The following is a 25,819-nucleotide window of genomic DNA, read 5'->3' as shown; positions in this document are numbered from 1 at the left end:
CCTGCCCGGACGCTAGTCCCACCTCTTCCTGATGCTGGCGCCCACCCGACCAGCTGTCTGCGCGGGACCGGCCTTCGCCACTATGGCGGTCACGACTGGAGCTGAGAGCCTCCCTCCAGGAGCATCGTCCTGCTCCTGGCCTTTGGGGCAGAGAGACTCCCCACGGGAGAGTTTCGGCCCTGGTTGTCTTCACAGGGGGAAGGATTGGACTGGCCGCCCGATTTTTTTTTTTTTTTTTTTTTTTTTTTTTTTTTTTTTTTTTTTTTTTTTTTTTTCCCCCCTCCCTCCCCCCTGGACCTGGTAAGCACTGCTGCGCCTCCTCTCGTGTGTCCCACACTGAGGGAAATGGGGTGGGACGGAACCTTTTAAACTCTCGTGTGCTTTTCCTGTCCCTGTAAGGAGGTGGAGGACGTCCATGGTGCTGTCAGGGGGACGTCCTGGAAACTACTTTTAAGGCACAGTGCAAAGCTCAGAAGGGAAGAAGCGCAGTTTTGGTTTAGATTTTGCTGGAATAGTTTGAGCATGTCATGTCACATTGGCAGAGCCCCTGCCCTGTGTGACCCCATTTTACAAACTACACCTCTAATTTCATCTAGGGGTGCAGTGATCATATACCACAGGTGGGTCACAAAATTTTATACCATTGGGCAGTGAAGAAAACATAATTACCTTTTTACCAGAAACATTTTCTTTTAGCCCCAGATTTTACATTTTCACACTGGGAAATGGATAAAAATGGCCCCATAATTTGTCACACAATTTCTGTTAAAATAAACTAAGTTAATAAACATTGCTGGAATAAGGGCCCCAAAATATACATTATGCTGGTGTCAGATTATGGTATATAGCAAAAATCTGCTAAGAGATTCACTTTAAGATTGGAGATCAACTATATGTGGGCTTGTTTTTTTTTCGTGGCCATAAAATGTAATTTTTATTTGCAGTGTGCAACATTGCATCAGGTAAAATTATCATTTATTTGATATTCATTAATACACACACGCCTCTGCTGTACATAGCAAAGCTGCTGATATTTTAGGAATTTTACTGAATTATGGTAAGAACTGTAAAAAAAAAAAATATTCGAAGATTTATCTAACCGCACACAGCACGAAATGGCAACCAAAGTAGTCACCAATGCATCCTAGAATTCACAAGTGTCTACATGAATTTCAGTCTGGTTTCTTTTTCTGATTGTAGTTGTCACTTTTTTTTACAACCATGACAAAGAAAAAAAATCGCCCACTTTTTGTGTTTCTTGTGATGCATTTTTAATTATCACAAAGGTGTATCAATATAATGTGTTTTGGGCACATTTTTGCTGCAAAAACCAATAGAAAAACACATCAAACTCATTGTGAGAATCTTGGGCCTTACAGAAAGTGTGGCCTCTCCAACTTGGAACTTAAATTGTTTAAATTATTTATGTACTGAAATAAACCAAAAGTTTAGTTGGCATCTGAATTTTTCAATTTAGGATTCCAGAGTGTTTTATTTGGGTCACTCTTAGACTTTTTCCTAATGTGCACCCTTCCTAGTAAAACTTTGTTCACTCTTCATTTAAAGGGAGACACTGTCGGGTTAGCGCCATTATACTGAATAAAATAATACCTTGTTTGATTAAATCTGTCTTGTGGCTGTTTCTTAAAGGGAATCTGTCACCCCTTTTTTTGAGTATAAGCTGCGACCACCGACATCGGGGGCTTATCTACAGCATTCTGTAATGCTGTAGATAATCCCCTGATGTAACCTGAAAGATAAGAAAAACAAGTTAGATTATACTCACCCCGGCCTCCGATCCGATGGGTATTGCGGTCTGGCGCCTCCCATCTTCATACTATGCCGTCCTCTTCTTTCCTTCCTGTTGTGGCTCCTGCGCAGACGCACTGCTCTGCCCTGTTGAGTGTAGAGCAGAATACTGCAGTGTGCAGGCGCCGGGAGAGGGCCTGCGCACTGCAGTTTTATGCTCGCCGGAGCCACGACAGGCATCAAAGAAGAGGATGTTATCGTATGAAGATGGGAGGCGCCGGACCGCAACACCCATCAGACCAAGACCGGACCGCCCCCCGGTGAGTATAATATACCATATATACTTGTGTATAAGCAGACCCCCCCCCCCCCTCCCCCTAAATTTGCCACAAAAATACTGGGAAAACTTATTGACTCGCATATAAGCCTAGGGTGGGTGGAAAATGCAGCAGCTGCTGGTAAATTTCAAAAATAAAAATAGATACCAACAGAAGTAAAATTAATTGAGACATCAGTAGGTTAAATGTTTTTGAATATCCATATTGAATCAGGAGCCCCATATAATGCTCCATACAGTCTATGATGGGCCCCATAAGATGCTCTGTACAAAATACACCCCATTTAATGCTCCATACAGTTCATGATGGTCTCATAAGATGCTCCATACAAAATACTCCACGTATAATGCTGCACGAAGGTTAATAATGCCCCCATAAGATGCTCCATAGAATAATATGCCCCATAGGCTGCCCCATAAGATATTCCATAGATTATGCTCCATAGATTATGCCCCCATAAGATGCTCCATAGAATAATATGCCCCATATGCTGCCCCATAAGATATTCCATAGATTATGCTCCATAGATTATGCCCCCATAAGATGCTCCATGGATTATGCCCCCATAAAATGCTCCATGGATTACGCCCCCATATGCTGCTCCATAGATTACGCCCCCATATGCTGCTGCCGCTGCAAATAAAAAAGACATACCTCTTGTCGCTGGGGGTCCGATGCCGGTATCCTGAGCAGATGGGGGACAGGTGCTGGTGTCACAGCTGGCTCAGGACCCCGGCACTGGCGATATTTACTGATCCCTGCTCCAAGGCTGCGTGTCGCTCTGTCTGCCGGGTCCCTCTTTCAGTGACGTTCAGGCAGAGGGCGTGGCGCGCACTAACTACGTCACTGCGCCCTCTGACCTGAACATCACAGACAGAGGATGCGGAGGAGAGGACAGCAGCGTGCAGCGATGGACCGGGGACAGATTAATATAGCTTATACTTACCCCCTCCTGGCGCGGTCTCTGCAGCCCCCCCCTGCTTCTCCCGGTCTCAGGCTCCTTCCTTCAGCGGTCATGTGGTACCGCTCATTAGTCATAAATATGCGCATATTCATGACTTAAATGAGCGGTACCACGCGACCATTGAAGGAAGAAGGAAGGAGCCCGAGACCGGGAGAAGCAGGGGGGCTGCAGGAACCACGCCCGGGGGGGGGGTTAAGTATGGCCTGACACTCCCCCTCCCCCACTGACCCCCTGGTATATGACTTGCATATAAGCCGAGAGGGGGACTTGCAGCCCAAAAAAATGGGCTGAAAATCTCAGCTTATACGCGTGTATATATGGTAACTCCTTTTTCTTCTTTCAGGTAACATCGGGGGCTTATCTACAGCATTACAGAATGCTGTAAATAAGCCCCTGATGTCGGTGCCGGCAGCTCATAGGTGAAAAAAGGGGTGACAGATTCCCTTTAATCTTTATTTTCAGTTTTGTGTTATTGGTATATGCTCATGTCATAAGGCGGGGTTCATGTATGTGGGTCTCTGATTATATATTCATAATGCAGACTGCTGACCGGTCACTGCGCCCTCACTGCCTGCCCCCTAGTTTACATAATGTATATCATCACATACTGAATTTAAAAAAAAAAAAATGCTTCTGCAGGTAGGCGCCAGCCGTGGCCCATGCGCTGCAGTATAATCGCATGGTTACTGAGCACTTAATCCCTTTTGCAGATTTACTTGAGCGAGGGGAAAGAAAAGTCACTTTGAAAATGGCACCTGCGCAGTAGCAGCTATCGAGATTGTATAGAGATCCAATAGCTGCTGTTGCTCAGGCGGCACCATGTTGCTGGAGAAGAATAAAAAAATGCCCTCCACCAAGATGGCGCCGCTCGAGCATGTGCAATAGCAGCTGTGGGCAAATCTCCCATTATAGTTAAGTTACATTAGTTTCCATAATTGTTCTTTTCTGACATATAAAATATAGGATGTCAGGGATGACTATCACTATTTGTTCCTGGTATTGTGTAAGTGGCTCCCAAACATTGATTGCTTCCATATCTAACTTTGAAACCACTCTGTTGAGCCTCATCCCTAAAGTACGTAACTTTTTTTTAACGTTTGATGGTATTTGGTGAGAAGGGTACATGCTAATGGAAGTGGTCGTCAGAGCTTGTTAGGCCTGTTTCACACTTCCGTTTTTTCAAATCCGTCAAAATCCGTTGTTTTCCGTAAAAAAACGGATCCGCCATTTTTTGCAGGATCCGTTTTTTTTGTCCCATAGACTTCCATTACGGTTACCGCGGATCCGTCAAAAAAACGGATCCGTTTTTAAAAAAACGGATCCGTTTGCATCAGTTTCCGTCAAAAAAACGGAAACGGATCCGTTTGGCGGACACAAAAACGGAAGTGTGAAACAGGCCTTACCTGACTCATCGGAGATGAAGTGGGCAGTGTCAAGGTATGCACATGTTGCGGATTTGGCCGGGTATCCGCATCAGATTTGGCCCTGTGGTTCCGCAGCTGTTTTCCATGGGATGTACCGTACCATGTTATCCTATGGAAAACAAAAACCGCTGTGCACATGCTGCAGAAAATTCAGTGCAGAAATGCAGCAATTTATTTTCTGTAGCATGTCAATTCCGCAGCATTTTAAGGGTGAGTGCACAGAGTGCGAATTCACCTGCGGATTTTTCCGTGTGGATTTGCAGGTAAAACCACAGGTAAAGTGACTTGTGGTTTTCCTGCGGATTTGCCAGCGGTTTTCCCCTGTGGTTTGACACCTGGACAATGGAACAGGTGTCAAACTGCTGCGGAATCCGCAGAAAGAATTGACATGCTGCGGATTTAAAACCGCAGCAAATCTGCATGGAAAAATCAGCACCGTGGGCACTGAGGTTTTGGAATCCCAATGTTTAACATGGTACTGTACAATGCTTGCGGATCTGCTGTGGTTCTGCAGCGTGTGCACATACCGAGTTTTTTGGCTCTGCAGATTTTGTAATAAAAACCGCAGATAAATCCGCAGGACAAAAGTCCTGCGGTTTATCTGCGGTTTTGCCTGTGGTTTTACACCTCATAATGGATGAGGGGTGAAACTGCAGCGTTTCTACAGTAAAGAATTGACATGCTGTGGATTGTAAACCGCGGAAAAATCCGCAGCATGTGCACAGCGTTTTCTAGTTTACCATTGAAAACAATGGTACTGTACAACGCACCTAAATCTGCTGCGGACCCACAGCTGCAGAAACGCTGCGGATCCGCAGCAGAATCCGCACCGTGTGCACCTAGCCATACACCTATTTCATTCTAGGAATCTGCAAGTGTAAAAACACAGGCCAAATCCGCAGGAAAACACAGGTCATTTTACCTGTGGATTACACAAAATCTGCAGCCAAATCCGCACCGTGTGCACATACCCTGAGGGTTCACGTGGGGGATGAGGAGCGGTGCTATCGGCTTCATCTGCCTAGGTCACCAAAGACCTTGTCCCGGGACTGTGCACAGTGGTCTTTACATAGAGATGCACATGTTCCTTCTTTGCAGCGGGTTTTGATAGGTTCCTTGGGTGGTTTCTGCAATGGAGTGTGTCTGAGAGAGACTGCCACACGGTGCACATCTGGCTGTAGGCTTCGTGACACATGAACCACACTTGAGGGTTTTCCCAGACATGTCAATCTTTCTTTTTAGATGGTAACAAGTAGTAGGTTATGCTCTTGTTCTCATCTTAAAAGACCCCACGAAAGTAAGAACAGTGTCCAAGTGGAGTCTTTGTGCCATCGCAGTATATGGCAGCGTCCGGGGCTTCATTCGAATTTTATATTTTTTTGGGTGGAGGAGGAATTCCAGGGTACAAGCATGAGTTGAGACAAATCCGCCCGCCCAAACACTTGGACCGTGTGCTGCTCAGGGAGTGTGCAGAGCGGTGTGTGGGCTCAGTGGTCTGCATATAGCACGGACCTGTGAGCCAGTCTGTGGCCTAGGCAGTGGTGGTAGAACATGTATAGACGGCGCACAGACATACGCCTCGTCTGGCCCGCAGAGCAGCCCGCCCGCTGTCACACGGAGGCCGGACGAGGCAGTGATTGGCTGCTCTAGGACGTTACAGGGCGGTCACATGCTCTGGCGAACTGGCGCGAAGTTGGTGTCTTGAGCTCAGCTGTCCCAACTTCCCGCGGACAGCTGAAGATGACGCTGCCGGTGATCGCTGCACTTCTCCCGCTGCTGTGCGGGACCCAGGCCGCCGGGATCTCGGGTACGTGCGCTGTGCTGGCGTCACATTGTTTCCCGGGTTAGCTCTCCCGAGGTCCTGACTGCCCAGGCTGGGACTGGTAGGACGGAGAGGTTTGTCGCTAGAGAATCTTTGGGGTCTGACGGTCCTGTTTGACAGCTATTTGTATTCCTTGAGGGTTTCCAGGCCTATTAGTTGTACCCCCACTGAGGAGCTGCCATTGAGGATCGCTGAGGGGAGAGTACTGTTCCCGCAGTGGGGACCAGGCACACCTGTCTACCCTCTGATCTGAGCCTGTGAAATGATGACTCATGAATCTGTGTCACCAGTTGCTGCACTCTGATTTTCTCCATGGAAATTTCCATACCATAGTTTTCTCTTCTTTTAGATGCTGATAGTCTTTGGGAAAAATAATAAAATCAAACTTGTTCGTTCTTCCTGGATCCAGTGATGCCTCTCAAAGGCTATGTGCACACGTTGCGGATTTTGCTGCGTTTTCCGCTGTGCACATGCTGCGGAATTTGCCGCACGGTTTTGCTGCAGTTTCAAATCCGCCTCGGTTTACCATCTCCTCCATTGTAGAGATGATAAACCGCAGGTCTTTTGACCTGAAATTTACCTGAAGATTTTACAAAATCCGCAGGGAGAAATCCGCAGCACCTAAAAACTATGTGTGCACTGCACATACCCTAACAGGCTCCAGCAGTCACCTCAGAAATATACGCAACTACTACAGGCAGTTTCTGGGCTAAGCAGTCTGTATCTTGCTCCGCCAGCACATTATTGCTGAGCCCAAGGATTGTCTGCAGTGGTCATATATAGATGTGATGTCACTGCTGCAGCCTGTCTTATTTATTTTACTTTTATATGACACCATTATGTCCACAGCTGTACAGACATCATCTCTTTACTTATTGGGGCTCACAATCTAAATTCCCTATTAGAATGTATTTGTAGTATCATATGGAAACCCATGCAAACGTGGGGAGAACATACAAACTCCATGCTCTGCTAAGCAATAGTGCTACCCACTGAGCCACCGTGTGCTACCCAGGGTTAACAGACAAAATGATTACTCCTCTCACTCTCCAGCAGGTGGGGCATTCACTATGTGATGTTACCAGCTGTGCCTGGTCCCCAGTTCAGACTGTGCTGGTGTCTATCACATACTTGAACAGTTGTAGCCTTTATAAGGCTGCATTCCCACGATGAGTTTTTTTTGTGAGATTTTATGCTGGTTTTTTTTTTTTTTTTTTAAACTGCTGGTAACCTGTTTTACTTAATGGCTCTGTGGTAGGAAACGCACGCAGACCTGAGGAGAACATACAGTCATGGCCAAAAGTTTTGAGAATGACACAAATACCGTATATACTCGTGTATAAGCCGAGATTTTCAGCCCATTTTTTTGGGCTGAAAGTCCCCCTCTCGGCTTATACACGAGTCATATACCGGGGGGGATCGGCAGGGGAGGGGGAGCGGTGGTGTCAGATCATACTCACCCTTCTCTGCAGCTCCCCTGCTTGTTCTATGTTGTCGGCGCTGCTCTCTTCTTGCTTCAGCTGTCAAATGGTACCCGCTCATTAAATATGCGCATATTTAATGAGCGGGTACCACGTGACCGCTGAACCAGGAAGAGAGCAGCGCAGACAACATGGAACAACAAGCAGGGGAGCTGCAGAGACAAGCGCCAGGACCTGGTGAGTATGAACGGGGGGGGGAGGCGAGAGGCATATTCACCTGTCCCTGCGCTCAGCTGTCTTGCGTCCTCTGCAGTGACATTCAGGTCAGAGGGCGCTATTGCTCTCTGCCTGCACAGTCACTGCAAAGCGCAACGCTGATGAGCAGGGGGCAGCGACTGAGGTGAGTATGCAGGTTTTTGTTTTGTTTTTTTTTTGTAAGGGAGGCAGCGGCAGCAGCAACAAAACAGGGGCCACTCACTGCAGAAAAGCTGGGGCCACTCACTGTGCGTCATAACTGGGGCCACACACTGCAGATAACTGAGGCCACTCACTGTGCACCCTCGGCTTATACACGAGTCAATAAGTTTTCCCAGTTTTTTGTGGCAAAAATAGGGGGGTCAGCTTATACTCGGATCGGCTTATACTCGAGTATATACTGTATTATATTTTCACATGATCTGCTGCCCTCTGGTTTTTGTGTGTGTTTTTATCACATACAGAAATATAATTGCAACAATATTATGAGTAACAAAAGGTTATATTGACAGTTAGAATGAGTTAATGCAGCAAGTCAATATTTGCAGTGTTGACCCTTCTTCAGGACCTCAGTAATTCTCCCTGGCATGCTCTCAATCAACTTCTGGATCAAATCCTGACTGATAGCAGTCCATTCTTGCAAAATCAATGCTTTTATTTTGTCTGAATTTGAAGGTTTTTGTTTGTCCACCCGTCTCTTGATGATTGACCACAAGTTCTCAATGGGATTAAGATCTGGAGATTTTCCAGGCCATGGTCCCAAAATCTCTGTTTTGTACCCTGAGCCATTTAGTTATCACCTTTGCTTTTATGGCAAGGTGCTCCATCATGTTGAAAAAGGCATTGTTTATCGCCAAACTGCTCTTGGACGGTTGGGAGAAGTTGCTCTCGGAGGACATTCTGGTACCATTCTTTATTCATGGCTGTGTTTTTAGGCAAGACTGAGAGAGAGCCCATTCCCTTGGCTGAGAAGCAACCCCACACATGAATGGATTCAGGATGCTCGACAGTTGGCATGAGACAAGACTGGTGGTAGCGCTCACCTCGTCTTCTCCGAATAAGCAGTTTTCCAGATGTCCCAAACAATCGAAAAGGGGATTCATCAGAGAAAATGACTTTACTCCAGTCCTCAGCAGTCCACTCCCTGTACCTCTTGCAGAATATCAGTCTGTCCATGATGTTTTTTCTGGAGAGAAGTGGCTTCTTTGCTGCCCTCCTTGAGACCAGGCCTTGCTCCAAGAGTCTCCACCTCACAGTGCGTGCAGATGCCCTCACACCTGCCTGCTGCCATTCCTGAGCAAGCTCTGCACTGCTGGTAGCCCGATCCCGCAGCTGAAACACTTTTAAGAGACGGTCCTGGCGCTTGCTGGTCTTTCTTGGGCGCCCTGGAGCCTTTTTGGCAACAAGGGAACCTCTCTCCTTGAAGTTCTTGATGATGCGATAGATTGTTGACTGAGGTGCAATCTTTCTAGCTGCAATACTCTTCCCTGTTAGGCCATTTTTGTGCAGTGCAATGATGACTGCACGTGTTTCTTTAGAGATAACCATGGTTAACAGAAGAGAAACAATGATGCCAAGCACCAGCCTTCTTTTAAAGTGTCCAGTGGTGTCATTCTTACTTAATCATGACAGATTGATCTCCAGCCCTGTCCTCATCAACACCCACACCTGTGTTAATGGAGCAATCACTGAAACGATGTTAGCTGGTCCTTTTAAGGCAGGGCTGCAATGATGTTGAAATGTGTTTTGGCGGATAAAGTTCATTTTCTAGGCAAATATTGACTTTGCAAGTAATTGCTGTTAAGCTGATCACTCTTTATAACATTCTGGAGTATATGCAAATTGCCATTAGAAAAAATGAAGCAGTAGACTTAGTAAAAATTAATATTTGTGTCATTCTCAACTTTTGGCCATGACTGTACAAACTCCTTGCATTTGTTGGTAGGATTTGAACCGAGGACCCCAACTCTGCAAAGCAACAGTGCTACCCACTCAGCCTCCAGGTGCTGACAGCAGACACAATGACCTGAACAGTTGTAGCCTTAACGCTGCATTCCCATAATTTTTTTTTTTTTTTTTTTGTGATACTACAGATTTTCAAAAAATGCAGATAATCGATTTTACTTAATGTGTGCAAAAATGGTGTAGAAAATCCACAACAAAAAACTCACCAGAAGCTGATTGTGGGAGCGTAGCCTAAAGTTACCAAATGATCTGATGCCCAGGTAATAGACGGGAATGTGCAGTGGGAAGGGAATACAAAGCCTCATGTCTGCTTTTCTTCAAGACAAATCATATAGGGCGAGATGCACTTACAGTGAGCACAGCAAGCAGTATTTTCCCTGTTGACTTTAAAGAGAATCTGTCACCCCTTTTTTGAGATATCATATAATGATATCATTCAATTGTGTGTTACATAAGGATTCTCTTAGTACTTTTGCTTCCCCCTGACCCCGCACCTTTCATGCATAAATACCTTGTTTATATCGGTTCAGATGTATGTAAACTGCCACGGTCCGGTCCGATGGGCGGGGCTTATTCAACTGTTTCCCCCCCCCCCCGTCTTGCTCTACACAAGAAGAAATGCACAAGAAGGGAGCAGTTGAATAAGCCCCGCCCATCGGACCGGACCGTGGCAGTTTAGATACATCTGGGCCGATATAAAAAAGGTATTTATGCATGAAAGGTGCGGGGTCAGGGGGAGGCAAAAGTACTAAGAGAATCCTTATGTGACACACAATTGAATATCATTATGTGATATCTCAAAAAAGGGTGACAGATTCCCTTTAAAGGGAACCTGTCGCCAGTTTTCCCTATGTGAGATCCGGCCACTACCTTTCAGCCTTCATGTACAGCATACTAATATCCTGTAGATATGTCCCCGATCCGGCCTACAACAAAAGAAAAATGCCTTTTTATTATGCTAATCTGTGAGGCGTTCTGTCGCCTCCCTTCTTTTTCAATGCCATCCTCCTTTGCTGTGTGTGGATGACGCATCCCTTCGTCATCCATATAGGGTCCATGGCATTGCATTCCTGCGCGGGCATACTTCACTGTCCTGTTCAGGACAGAGCAAAGTACTTCAGTGAGCATGCACCTGGAAAGGTCAATGAGCCCTGGCGCATGCTCACTGCAGTATTTTACTCTGCCCCTGTCAGGGCAGAGAAGTGCACCTGCGTAGGGAAGCATCATCCACACAAAGCAAGAAGGAGGACGGCATTGCAAGAAGAAAGGAGGCGCCAAGACCAGCAACGCCCATTGAACCCGACTGCCCTGCTGGTGAGTATAATTTTATATGTATATTGTAAATAGCAGTAATGCAGTTAGCCTCTTCTCACCAAAGCCAGTTTTCACCTTCTTGACCAGGCCAAATCTTTCAGTTCTGGCCAGCGTCACTTTTGTTCTGGTAATAAATCTGGAGCTTCTAGATATCCAGTGATTGTTTTTTTTTGTTTGTTTTTTTTTTAATGACTCATTGTATTTCATGATGGTAGTAAATTTATATCAATATGATTTGCATTTATGAAAGTATGAAACTTGAAAATTTTTTAAAAGTCCACAATTTTCGAACTTTGAATTTTTATGCCCTTAGCGACCGCCCATACGCATTAAAACGTCGGCAGCTATAGGCACTTATTCCCTCATGAGGCTCTAGTGCCACTCAGAGATGGATATCATAATCAGCGCTGGATTTTCCAGTTTCCAAACACGTGATCGCCGTTATTCAGTGAATAACAGCGATCACAAATAAAATAAGTGTGCCGGGTGTTTCAATCTTTTCTCTTTCGTCAGACATAATATACATAGCAGAGAAGAGAGAAATGATGCCCCCCCCCCTCCTCACGGTTCGTCTGCCATCCCCTGGCTGGCAGCATCTTCCTGGGGGAAAAAAATGGCAGGTGCAAGCATAGTGCACCCACTGAGATCTACCTGACAACAATAGGGTCTATCACAATGGTCAAAAGGAATCAATAGGAAAAATTCCCTATCAAACTGAGTGATCAAAAAGAAAAAAAAATAGTAAATCTTATCTCTCTTTGCCACCCACTTAGTTAAATGGAAAGTATTATGTTTTTTTCTATTCTTTGCAGTTGGGGTTAGGGACGTGTTGGGTTTGGAATTAGAATTGGAGGAGGGGGGGTGTTCAAAAGTTGTTTTTCTCCTTCGTCTCATTGGGGGACACAGACTGTGGGTGTGTGCTACTGCCGTCTGGAGGCTGACACTAGGCATACAAAAAACAAGTTAGCTCCTCCTCCGCCGCATACACCCTCGCCCCGATAGCGGGCGGAAACCAGTTTTTTGCTTAGTGTCTTATGGGACGGCGGTGCTGCATGGCGGCTGACGGTCCCTCTCCTCGACCCTGCAAGGCGGTCGGAGCTAGGGTGCCTGCACCGTCTTAAACAGAGTACCTCAGGTATGTGCTGGAGCGAGTGGAGGGCCCTGGGCAGCGTTTTCGGAGAAGTCTGGGGCACGCTTCCCCCCTTCCCTCCGCTCCTCTAACCTTGTTCGTCTCCCTCCGGGTATTGGCGCGGTCCGAGAGAAGTGGGGGGAGCTGCAGCCGGATGGCCGAGGTAGCGGTCTGCCGGCGTGTCAAGCGGGCGGACCGGCTCTAATTTAGCCCGCGGCTTCGGCCTGGGCCGCGGGCGGAAGTGCCGCACTGGGCGCATGTCATTTCCGGCGCCGCCCCCCGTCACAAGCCGGGCATGGGTAGGCGGGCGGCCGGGGTAGCGGTCGGGCGGACCGTTTCTAAATTTAGCCCGCGGCTTCGGCCTGGGCCGCGGGCGGAAGCGCCGCCCTGCGCGTGACGTCATTTCTGGCGCCGCCCCCCATCTCCAGGGCGGGCGCCGGATTAAATTGAGGCCCCGACGGCAAGGCAGGGTAGGCCGCGATAACCGTAGAATCGCAGCCTACCAGGAGTGAGGCAGGCGAACTGAAGCACGGGGAGAGACGCGCAGGAGCGGGTAAGTGCGACCCCGTCCTGGAGCCACACTAGGGCACTACAGGACGGGGTCCCCCCCCCCCCCAAACCTTTAAGGGATTTTTTGTGTGTGGGACGACGCCAGCAGTATGTCTGGAAAAGGAAAAACGCACACGTTCCTTTATGCCGCATGCGTTTCCTGTGGGGTTATGTTCCCTCGAGCGCAGACTATTGTTATGTGAAGCCTGCGACTCCGAACGCGCCCAGGAGCCCTCCCCTGCGACAGAGCCCAGGGGTCTGGATCCCCCCAGAATGGGCGTTATCACTCTCTCGGTCCATGGTTTCGCTCACGAAGGCGATTGAGACCCTTCAGGCCCCGGATAGGGGTAGAGACGACGGCTCGCCTGTTTGGGAGGGGTCATCCACCTCACAAGAGCCTCCGGCCTGCAGGGGCCGCACACTCTAGGCAGACTCACGTACTGCGTCTCCAGGCCCCTCCGGTGCCTCAGCATCCGTGAGTGCGGCATCTCGCTCACCGTCATCATTTTCTGGGAGCGAGCAGAGTTCATGTGATGACTGGGAAGAATCCTTGGACCTGGATACCCCGGGGTACCTGGAGACGGTAGACAGTCTTATTGAAGCAGTCAATCAGACTCTGGGTATTGACAATGATGTCTCCCTAACCGCAGGTCATAAGGTGTCCTTTAAGACTTTATCCTGAGTTCGAGGATATAGTGCAGCGGCATAGGGAACGTCCAGACAAACGTTTTTCAGGACAGAAAACGCTGGAAACGAGATATCCGTTCACATCGGAACTTTGTAAAAAATGGGCGGAATCTCCGGTAGTGGATCCCCCAGTGTCACGCCTGGCTTCAAGGTCCTTGTTGTCAGTACCTAGCGGTTCTTTCATTAAGGACCCCACGGATCGACTCATAGAAGGTTTAGGTCGCTCGGTGTATGAGGCATCGGGATCAGCGCTCTTTCCTTCTTTTGCGGCAACGTGGGTAGCCAAAGCCATGATGTCATGGTCAGATTCTTTAAACAAGGTCCTACAGGATAGAGATTTGCCGACGGAAGTGGCTGAGATAGCAAGTCAGATCGCGATGGCGGGTGACTATTTAATTAATGCATCCTTGGATGCGGCTAATGGCGCGGCTCTAGTGGCAGCAAATGCAATCGCCATTAGGAGAGCCTTGTGGTTAAGGTTATGGCGGGCTGATTCTATTTCTAAGAAGTCTTTGACTTCCCTGCCTTTTCAGGGTAATTGGCTATTTGGGGAGAAATTAGACAAGCTCATTTCAGATGCTACAGGGGGGAAAAAGCTGCTTCCTTCCACAGCAAAAGATTAGGCCGCCTTTTCGTCAACCTCGGGCGCGCTTTCGAGCATTTCGCACCCCCGGGTGGATGGCAGCGGCCAGTACCTCCGCCCCAGCTCGCTATAGCCAAGACAAGGAGCGTCAGGTCACGTATAGAACCAACCCGCTGGGTAGGATGCGGGGCCGCCCGCCCAGATCAAGGGGGGCCAGGTCCCAGAAGCCCTCAGCGAAATGACTCGAGGCATCTAGTACCCGAGGACAGCAGAGTAGGCGGACGTCTGCGCAGGTTCTGCCGCGTCTGGGTCGCGGTGGCGCGCGACGCATGGGTGGCAGAATTAGTGTGTTCCGGGTACAAAATAGAGTTTGCAAAGATCCGCCAAGACGATTTTTTTTCTTTCCCGGCTTCCCAAAACAGAATCCCGGGCAGAGGCATTGCTAGGGGCCATCGAGGTGTTGCGGCGCAACGGGGTCATTGTCCCTGTACCAGAGTGCGAGAAGACCCAAGGATTTTATTCCAATCTGTTCGCAGTTCCCAAGGACGGAACAGTAAGGCCGGTCCTGGACTTAAAGCTCCTGAACAGGTTCATCAGGGTCAGGCGTTTTCGCATGGAATCTCTCCGGTCGGTCATATTGTCCATGGAGCACGGAGAATATTTGGCCTCGATCGATGTCCAGGATGCCTACCTGCACATCCCTATTTTTCCCCCGCATCAAAGGTTCCTTCGGTTTGCAATCGATGGCCGGCATTTTCAATTTGTGGCCCTACCTTTCGGGTTGGCCACAGCCCCCAGGATATTCAAGAAAGTGATGGCGGTCGTCATGGCCGTTCTACATTCTCGGGGCATAGTGGTTTTGCCGTACTTAGACGACCTCTTGGTAAAGGGGCCGTCCTTTCGGGTATGCGAGGAGAACGTCAGCATCACACTGGATACCCTAGCTCGCCTAGGATGGTTGATCAACGGGAAGAAATCATCCCTTACCCCAGCTCAGAGGATTCTATTCCTGGGGATGATTTTCGACACTTCCCGAGGGTTGGTAATTCTCCCTCAGGACAAGGTTCGGGCGCTCCGGCAGGGAGCATGAAGTCTTCAACAACCGGGCCCTCACACTATCCGGTTCGGGATGAGGGTTCTAGGAAGGATGGTGGTGGCGATGGAAGCAATTCCGTTTGCTCAATTTCATCTCCATCCCCTGCAGCATGCTCTCTTAGCGGCTTGGGACGGGAGTCCGTTCCCCCTCGATCATCAGTGCCGTTTGCCCTCTCAGGTTCGACGGGCGCTTCAATGGTGCACACGCGACTCCTCTCTTCGTCAGGGGAAGCCTTTTCCCCCAGATCATTGGTTGGTGATCACGACCGATACAAGTCTTTTCGGCTGGGGGGCAATCTTCCGGCATCACACGGCCCAGGGGCAATGGTCGCCTCAAGAGGCTCGTCTTCCGATCAACCTGTTGGAGATTCGAGCGGTGCACTTGCTAGCAGGACGCCCAGTCCGGGTTCAGTCAGACAACGCCACAGCAGTGGCGTACGTGAATCACCAGGGAGGCACGCGGAGCAGGGCAACCATGCGCGAGATAGAGCATGTGCTCCGTTGGGCCGAGAGGCACCACTCGGTAATCTCAGCAGTTCACATACCAGGTGTGGAAAATTGGGCAGCAGATTTCCTAAGCCGGCAGGGTGTCGCGGCCGGGGAATGGTCCCTTCACCCCGAGGTCTTCCAGCAGATTTGCCAACGGTGGGGGACTCCAGACGTGGATCTGATGGCGTCCAGGGAGAACGCCAAGGTGGGCACGTTTGTCGCTCGGTCTCAGGACCCGCGAGCAATCGCGGTGGATGCGTTGGTCCTACCGTGGAGCCAGTTTCGGCTCCCATACCTGTTTCCCCCACTGCCGCTTCTCCCAAGGGTCATCAGAAAGATCAAGACAGAGGGGGTCCCGGCAATTCTGCTGGCCCCGGACTGGCCCCGTCGAGTATGGTACGTGGATCTAGTGCAGCTCCTCGCAGACGTGCCTTGGCGTCTACCGGAACGGCCCAGACTTACTGTCTCAGGGGCCGATCTGCCACCCGAACTCATGGGCCCTGGCTTTGACGGCATGGCCGTTGAATCTTGGATTCTGACCCAGGCGGGATTTGGGCGTGAAGTGGTTGCGACAATGGTTAGCGCCCGGAAGCCGGCCTCGGCGAGAATTTATCATAACACTTGGAAGGTTTTCTTTCATTGGTGTCGAACACGGGGTTGCGCCATTATCCTTTTCAGTCCCCAACATCCTGGCTTTTCTGCAGTCCGGCCTAGACGCAGGGTTGGCGCCGAGTTCCCTTAGGAGGCAGATATCTGCCTTGTCAGTCCTTTTTCAGCAAAAGATCGCTACCAATATGCAGGTCAGGACGTTCATTCAGGGGGTCTCATTTGGTGCCCCCCTATAGAGCACCCATAGACGCCTGGGACCTTATCCTGGTCCTGGGTGTCCTACAGGAAGCCCCGTTTGAACCGTTACAGGAAATTTCATTGTCATATCTCTCCAGGAAGGTTGTATTCTTGGTAGCCATAACTTCCATTAGGCGGGTCTCGGAGTTAGGAGCACTATCTTGCAGAGCTCCTTTTCTGACTTTTTTTAAGGATAAAGTAGTCCTTAGACCACCGCCGCCTTTTCTGCCGAAGGTCATGTCCTCTTTCCATATTAATGAGGACATTGTTCTGCCTTCATTTTGTCCAGCGCCAGTACACAGAGTGGAAAGGGCGCTCCACTCTTTAGATCTGGTAAGAGCTCTCAGGAGGTACGTGTCAAAGACAGCACCTTTTCGCCAGACGGACTAGTTGTTTGTGATTCCCGAAGGGCGCAGGAAGGGTCTCGCAGCCTCACGGTCAACCATAGCCAGATGGATTCGCCTAACTATTCAGGAGGCTTACCGTATTAGAGGCGCACCGATTCCAACAGGGATAGGGGCGCACTCTACTCGGGCAGTGGGCGCTTCGGCACCAGGCTTCGGCAGAGCAGGTATTCAAAGCAGCAACCTGGTCCAGCCTGCACACTTTTTGTAAGCATTACAATGTGCATACTCGGGCCTCGTCGGATGCGAGCCTGGGTAGGATAATTCTCCAAGCAGCAGTGGCGCACCTTTAAACAGGAGGGCATGCGGCTTGGATCGGTGAGTTGTCCTCGCACCCAGGGACTGCTTTAGGACGTCCCACAGTATGTGTCCCCCAATGAGACGAAGGAGAAACATGGATTTTTTTTTGAGTACTCACCGTAAAATCCTTTTCTCCGAGATGCTCATTGGGGGACACAGCACCCACCCTGATAGCCAGTTGGCTCTTGTTTATTTAATTAGTATAATTCCTTATTTAATGTAGGGTGGTCCTTTTTCAGACATATGATTTTCTGCGTTAAGGCTAATTTATAGATTTTCTCCTACTGCTTTTGCACTAAACTGGTTTCCGCCCGCTATCGGGGCGAGGGTGTATGCGGCGGAGGAGCTAACTTGTTTTTTGTATGCCTAGTGTCAGCCTCCAGACGGCAGTAGCACACACCCACAGTCTGTGTCCCCCAATGAGCGTCTCGGAGAAAAGGATTTTACGGTGAGTACTCACAAAAATCCATGTTTTTAAAAAAAAAAAAAAACTTAGTGATTTGAACGCAAGTGCTCGCTACTCGAGTTTGCATTGAGTGCTCGGGTATTCACGGCGGAGTATCGCGGATAGCAGGGCTGTGGAGTTGGTATAAAATGGACCGACTCCAACTCCATAAATTGGGTACAGTAGTTCAATGCTGAATATTTTTTCATAGGAATTTGGTAAAGTTATGAAATGTCCTATAAATGACTGTTCTATTCCTGATATAAGGCTACATTCACACACAACGTTTTTCCTGCGTTTTTTGAGTATACATTTTTCAGTTTCAAAAGCAGATCAGCTTTTTAAAAAACGACATCACCTGAAAGGTTTTTGAGCTCATAGATAATGTTTTCAATAGCAAAAGCAGATTAGAAATCTGCTGTATCTATATATCCATTTATCCATATCTGTCTATCATATCTGTACCAAAAAGAATGAAAGCCGGATAGCACACAGACTAACACTCCTTTATTTTAGCACCAGTCAGGTACACCTCATAGCTGCCCAAAAGTACGCCCAGGACAGGCATGTTGCTCGTCTTCAGTAACACATCAACATCAATTGATAGTTGGAATAAACAGACTGCATTCACCACATCTTCTTAAGGTGCAGGCTTTATTTTCAAGTGTAGGGGTGTGCAGTATGAGGTTCTGCAGCAGCTGAGGTGTGCAGTATGAAATTCTGCAGAACAGTATGAGGTTCTGCCCCCCCAGGTTTGATCCTGGCTACGCCCATAGTGTGAATGTAGCCTGAGGATCTAGGCTTTATCTTAGCAGAGAAGTCCTAGTGTGTGTGTGAATGTGTGTAATATATATATATAATGTGTGTTAGTACAGACCTTCTCAATCGAAGCATTTTCTTTATTCTCATGACTATGAAAATTGTAGTTTCACTCTGAAGGCATCAAAACTATGAATTAACACATGTGGAATTATATAATTAACAAAAAAGTGTGAAACAACTGAAAATACTGTGTGTCTTATATTCTAGGTTCTTCAAAGTAGCCACCTTTTGCTTTGATTTCTGCTTTGCACGCTCTTGGCATTCTCTTGATGAGCTTCAAGAGGTAGTCACCGGAAATGGTTTTCACTTCACAGGTGTGCCCTGTCAGGTTTAATAAGTGAGATTTCTTGCCTTATAAATGAGGTTGGGACCATCAGTTGTGCAGAAGTCTGTTGGATACACAGGTCATAGTCCTACTGAATAGACTGTACTGTATATATGTAATCGATATTATACAGTGTATTACATATTTACAATTTATTACAGTTTTTTGTGTTCTAAAGTTGTATTCCAATAAATAGATATTATGTTCTATCTAAATAGATTATTGGATCATAGAAATGATTTAAATGTCTGATGTTCACATTGTACTACAATAAATTTTTCACTTAAATATAAGCAATATATGTGGGAGTCGGAGTCTGTGTAAGGCCGGGGTCACACTGGCGAGGAATACGGGAGAGTGAGAGGCGCTAAAAGCATGCATTAGACACGGACCAATGATTCTCTATGGGGTCACTCGCACCAGCCGTATATTTCTCCTCCGTATCCTACGCTCCGTGCCACTCGCAGCATGCTGCGATTGTCAGCGTACTACGCCCGTAGTACGCCAATGCAAGTCTATGGGTGCGCAAAAAATACGGATTACACACGGACCACACATGTGACTTGCGAGAAATACGCACCCGGTGTCTTTTAGTAAAGCCGGCAATTCAGTGCGCTATACAGTAAACTCACACTGACAGGTTTAATAAAGAAAGAAAGAATAGATATATACACACAGAAAGAATGCATATATATATATATTCAATGTGTCTATATCTACTCTTTCATTTCTTTATTAAAACTGTCATAGGGCTCCATTTTATGCCCATTTTGCAAGCCTGCAAGAAAATCTCGCCATACGGATTACATACGGATGCTGACATGCGCAAAATACACGACCACACCTTGATTACGGATGACATACGGAGCACTGTTTAGGGGTCTGTCATCCGTATTACGCATGTAAAATACTGACCGTATTTTGCGCAGGTTAGTGTGACTCCAGCCTAAGGGAAATGTCGGAGTCGCAGGTTTGGCTTACCAACTTCACAGCCCTGGCGGATAGGATACCAGCTCTTTTTTTTTTTTTTTTTTTTCTCTTTGTGTGTGTGTCTAGCAGCCGCGGAACATGTGGAGCAGGGACTTGAGCATGTCAGTCGAGCACCCTCGATATTCAGTACATAACTGAGAACCCAATGCAAACTGGAGTAGCGAGCACTTGCGCTCAACGCTAATGAGAACATAATCAATATGACGACCTAATTCTATCAAGTTCCGTTGCCTAGGTGGGGATTCAAAATGCTCACTATACCCCTGTATAAAATCCTTGAGGGGTGTGGTTTCCAAAATGGGGTCACTGGTGTGGGGTTTCTACTATTAAGTCACGTCATGGGCTCTCCAAATGTGTCATGGGCGTCCTCTAATTATTCCAACAATTTTTACATTCAAATAGTCAAATGGCACTCCTTCCCTTCTGAGCCTGCTGTGCGCCCTAAGGGTACGTGCACACGCTGCGGAGTCTGCTGCAGATTCATCCGCGCGGATTTTGCAAAATCCGCAGATAAATCCACAGGTCAAGAGACCTGCGGATTGGCCTGCGGTTTATCATCTCCACAATGGAGGAGATGGCAAACCGCTGCGGAATCCGCAGCACAATCCACGTGGAAAATTCCACAGCCATGTGCACAGCGGTTTTGTATTCCCATAGGGAATAATGCAACTGTACACCGCAGCTAATTCCGCTGCTGATCCGCAGGGCCAAATCCGCAGCAGAATCCGCAGTGTGTGCACACACCCTTACAGTAGATTTCCCCCACTAATAAGTTATCTGCGTATTCAGGAGAAATTGCACAGCAAATGTCGAGGTCCATTTTTTTCCTGTTACCGTTGTGAAAATAAAAATTTGGGTCTAAAGTCATTTTTTTTTTTTGTGAAAAATGAAATGTTAATTTTTTTTTTTCCTTTCACAAAGCTTCAAGTCCTCTGATACACATGAAGGGTTACTAAACTTCTTGAATGTGGTTTTGAGCACCTTGAGGGGTGCAGTTTTTAGAATGGTGTCACTTTTAGGTAATTTTTGTCATATAGACCCTTCAAAGTCACTTGAAATGTGAGGTGGTCCCTAAACTTGTTGGAAAAGTAAGAAATCACTGGTCAACTTTTAACCCTTATATCTTCTTTAAAAAAAAAAAAGTTTCCAAAATTGTGCTGATATAAAGTAGATATGTGGGAAATGTTTATTAACTATTTTGTATGACATAGGTCTCTGATTTGAGGGCATAAAAATTAAAAGTTTGAGAATCTCCATTTTTTTTCACAAATGTAAATCTCTGAATCAGTGTGATCCGTTGAAGCGTTCCAGCGTTGTTACCTCATAAAGTGATAGTGGTCAGAATTGTAAAATTTGGCCCGGTCATGAAGGTGAAAGCAGGCTCGAGGGGTAAAGCTGAGCTGGCAGCAATTGTGCAGGTATGGCTCATGTGCCTGAATTATCGCCAAGACGTACTGGTACGTCCATTTGTGGGTAAGAGTTAAATTTCATGTGGTCAGTGCATACATCTTAGCCTTTACTGTATTCTTTTAAGACATCTGAAGAAACACAAGGCTCAGGATAGTGAGAGCTGTGATTAGGAGAGCTGTTCTGAAAACTGTGTATAATGGGGGCCAGAGGCTTGTGATTATGCAGGACTTATAACCACTGCTCAGTCAGGGGTTGCGAGGAACAAAAGAAAGTTGAGCAGCTAATTGTTTTTTAGAAATTAATGGGAAGAATTGAGCGGACTGGTATCTCATGAGTTAACTCTTCAGCCTGGAATTCCGCCTCACATGGCCAGGCTATGGTGATTGATGTACTTGGCAATGAGCTGTACAGTATATAAAATAAACCCTCTTACAGCAGGAGAATGTTGGCAAATAGTAAAAGCAAGTCAAATTGCAAATGTGCTTAGTTGAAAATAACAAAAGTAATAACTTGAATAGCCATTTGATGGCCGTTGTATAAATCTTTATGCCGTGAGCTCCTCCAAGTGGCACCAGGCGATGGCTAAATCTACTGCTTGTCTCTGTGATGGGGGCACTTCTAGTTTAATTTGTTGTTGGTTATGAAGTTATAACTAAATTCATTGTCTATGTGGCTGCAGGAGAAACACTAGGGCCCCCCCCCCAATTTTCTGCATTGGTGGGGACCCAGTGGTTGGCCCCATGCAATCAGCAAGTGATCACCTATCCATGGTAGATTATTGGTAGTGTGGCCTGTACTTGTGCAGAACGTCAATGTGTCGGGTCTTCAGATCACCAGCCCTTGCCACTGTCATTTATACCAAGGTGGGGAGAGATCCTGGCTTTTACACTTGGTTCTACTTTCAGGAGAAAATGGTGCATCCCCCCGGTGTGTGAAGGTGCAAGACTGCTTCCATGAATGCAGCGGTCTTTATGGAAAACCTTTTGAACTAGATGGAAAAAAATGTACTAGAGAGAACACCGCGTATGAGTGTTGTGAGATCTTCTGTGGGGACTTTCTGTTTAACAAGGAGACCACCCTGGATTGTACTTATCCTAATGGGACCAAAACTAATCCCCCATGGACTGGTGAGTACATGTCATTCACCTGCCACCTGTTACAACTGAGGTGTGTACAGAATTTCCATCTAAATGTAACCAGGAATGTTTCCACTTACTGACGGCAAGCAGTGGTGCTGACAGTGTAGAAAGTTGCTTAGTTCAGGGATTAATATTCCTTTCTGTAACACAAGAGCCAATTCTTTATAATGTCTTGCCCATCGGAGATCCCTGCAGCATCCTACCTCCTGTGACAGGGCATTCTGTAAAAAAAAATATATACACCCGCTAACTGACACATATTCACTACCTACAGTCTGACATACAGGTCACATTCGCAGGATATTCCATAGATGTCTGATATTTGGGTTTATCGCCCCTATGGAGAATGGGGGCAGTTAACATAACAAAAATAGGAGTGAATGTAGAGAGTTGTATATATGATGACCCTCACCAGATTCAGGCTTGCGAAGAGAGAAGTGAATCCAACCATAAAGTCCCAATACATGAGAGTGAAAAAATCAATTTTATTTTAAATCAGGTGATAAACAGTAGGATCACAAAACCATGCCTAAATATATGTAAAGACAAGGGGCGCAAACCCAGATGGGTATAGATCAGTATCCAGAGGAAGAGCGTTATATAAAAAATTCAATACAAGATAGGTAGTTTATGATCCATACAAACTTGCACAGTATACGTAACATTTACGCATTAATCATATCAGATAGTTATGAGACAAATGTTGTAGCTGTAGTGGTAGGTGGGTAAAGTGCAAATGCAATAGAGATTATAAGAAAATTTTTGGCAGCTGGTCTAATGGGTATCACAGACTGCTTGTTACAGCTGTAGAAGCAGGATCCCAGCAGCACAGAGTATTTCTGGAGTGGAATGGGCTGATGTGGTGAGACTCCACTAGTACACTCATGTCAGTGAGGACAAGAGCTGGTGGGACGATGCAGATGAGTGCTGTTATTATGAAATGTGTCGTGTTTGTTCTCCTCACTGATGTTTACCTGTTTTCTCTCTAGAATGTGAGGATCCCACTGTGACCCCACAGAGTACCACCCAAACTAGCGCGGTTACAAGGAGTGCTAGAGATTTGTCAAAGAGTGGATTACAGGATAACCCTGTGTCTCCTGAGCAGAAAGGCAAGTGATACCATACCAATCAGTATCATGGGTACAAAAAAATATTCCCTAGTGCTTTGTTCACAAATCTGTCAGACACAAAACTTAAAAGTATATTTAACACTAACCGCGGCCGCTTTTTACTGGCGCGGAGAAATAAGTATATAGCGCACACACACACACACACACACGCACCCCCAGTGTCGACATTTCTCTGGGGTCTGATTTCCCATTTATTTCTCTCTCTTCTGATGTGATCTAGCAGAGAAATAAGGTCCCCCGAGCCTCCTCGGCGGTACCTGCGACGTCCCCTGGCCCTTGGCGTCATCTTCCGAGATCTGCCAGGCAGCACCCATCAACAATAAGAGATTTCTCCTATTGGTTCATTTTGATCACTGTAATAGGGTCTATCACAGTGATCAAAATAAAAAAAAAAAAATAGTAAATCTAACCCCCTTGATCATCCCCTTAGTTAGGTAAAAATAATAAAATAAATAAAAGTATTTACTTTTTTTCCGTTAGGGTTACAGTTGGGGTTATAGCTATGGTTTGGGTTATAGCCAGGGGTTAGTGTTGGGCTAGGGATATAGGATTGGAGTTATAGCTAGGGGATAGGGTTATGGTTGGAGTTATAGCTAGGGTTGGGGTGGTGTTGGCTTTAGAATTGGGGGGGGTTCCACTGTTTAGGTACATCAGGGTGTCTCCAAATGTGACCTGGCGCTCGCCATTGATTCCAGGCAATTTTGTGTTCAAAAAATCAAACTGTGCTCCCCTCTTTCTGAGCCATGCCATGTGTCCGAACAGTGGCTTTCACCCACATAGGGGGTATTGGTGTACTCAGGAGAAATTACACAACAAATCTTGTGGTCCATTTTCTCCTGATACACTTGTGAAAATAAGTTTGGTTCCAAAGTAAATTTTTTGTGAAAGAAGTAAAATGTTAATTTTTTTTTTTTCTTCCTCATTGTTTTAGTTCTTGTGAAGGGTTAATAAACTTTCTTGAATGTGATTTTGCTCACATTGAGGGGTGCAGTTTTTAGAATGGTGTCACTTTTGGGTGTTATTTTGACCCCCGACCCCCCCCCCCCCAACTCCAAATGTGAAGTGATCTCTAAAAAAAAAAAAATGGTTTTGTAAATTTTGTTGGAAAAATGAGAAATCGTTGGTCAACTTTTAACCCTTCTAGCGTCCGAACACAAAAATTGCTTCCAAAATTGTGCTGATGTAAATTAGACATGTTGGTAATGTTGTTAACTATTTTGTGCGTTATGACTCTGATTTCTGGGCACAAAAATTAAGTTTGAAAATTGCAAACCTTTCAAAATTTTTAGCAAATTTTCATTTTTTTCATAAATGCAAGTCATATCAAAGAAATTTTACCATTAACATTAAGTACAATATGTCTCAAAAAATAATCTCAGAATCAGTGGGATGTGTTAAATGTTCCAGAGCTATAACCTCAAAGTGACAGTGGTCAGAATTGTAAAAATTGGCATTGGTCATTAAGTACCAAATTGGCTCTGTCACTATGGGGTTAATGAGGTTTGTTGGGCATGTAGTATTGATGGAAAACCACTAACCAAGAATCCACTAATCTTAAGGGGCCAATTATTTAAAAAAAAAAGTCCAACATTTTTACAATGAAAATAACCTGTATCCTCCAGCTCAAGGATGGGCAATTAATTTTCCCGAGGGGCCACATGAGAGACCATGACTGTTGTGGAAGGCCGAACCAATAGCTTGAAATGAATTCTACTCAGTATTAATTTATTGATATTAATTGTATCCCTTAATATTGAGCAGAATTAAGTATGCTGACACCCACTATATAGCTTTAACCCCCCCACAGCCCCTTATATACAGCATGAGCCCTCCCCCACGTGCAGCACGTCACCCCCCATATTTATACACATGGAAAAAAAACACAACTTACTCACTCACCTCGTCCCGTTCCCAGACGCCCTGCTTCTTCCTCTGCCTGCGGAGCGCTGATTCTCCGGCGGTACACAGCTGACGCCATGACATGACGTCATCGCGTCAGCCATTTCTCACACTGATTGGTGGAGGAAGTGGCCTGAGGCCCTTCCTCCACCAATGCTGACAGCGGGCGGGAGGACACGGTGCGGCCCGCGGACCTCAGGTCTCCAGCCCCACGGCGGGCCAGTCTGAGACAGCCAGAGGAATGGATATGTCCCGCGGCCTGCACTTTGCCCACGTCTGCTCCAGCTGAAAGACATGATAAGTAACTGTGGAGTGCGGTCCAGCC

At 46.8% G+C, this 25,819-nt stretch overlaps 1 protein-coding gene across 2 annotated transcripts in view; it reads left to right on the top strand.

Annotated features, from left to right (window-relative positions):
* LOC141059894 (uncharacterized) overlaps window positions 1–25,819 on the top strand; it is a 70,790-nt gene that overhangs the window by 31,616 nt on the left and 13,355 nt on the right. Inside the window, exons 1-3 of one of the 2 annotated variants that reach the window (XM_073556088.1) lie at window positions 5,814–6,282; window positions 22,232–22,453; window positions 23,455–23,574. In XM_073556088.1, coding sequence (XP_073412189.1) covers window positions 6,216–6,282; window positions 22,232–22,453; window positions 23,455–23,574 — 409 coding nt within the window. In that variant the 5' untranslated portion in view covers window positions 5,814–6,215. Of the gene's footprint in view, window positions 1–5,813; window positions 6,283–22,231; window positions 22,454–23,454; window positions 23,575–25,819 lie in introns of those variants that run through there. The other variant, XR_012222621.1, reaches the window with a different exon arrangement.

This window comes from Dendrobates tinctorius, unplaced genomic scaffold, assembly GCF_039654945.1.
Source record: "Dendrobates tinctorius isolate UK_male_01 unplaced genomic scaffold, ASM3965494v1 ptg000231l, whole genome shotgun sequence".
In the NCBI taxonomy this organism is placed as follows: Eukaryota; Metazoa; Chordata; class Amphibia; order Anura; family Dendrobatidae; genus Dendrobates; species Dendrobates tinctorius.
Note: the sequence above shows the minus strand (reverse complement) of the source record. Positions and strands in the feature narration are given on the sequence as shown.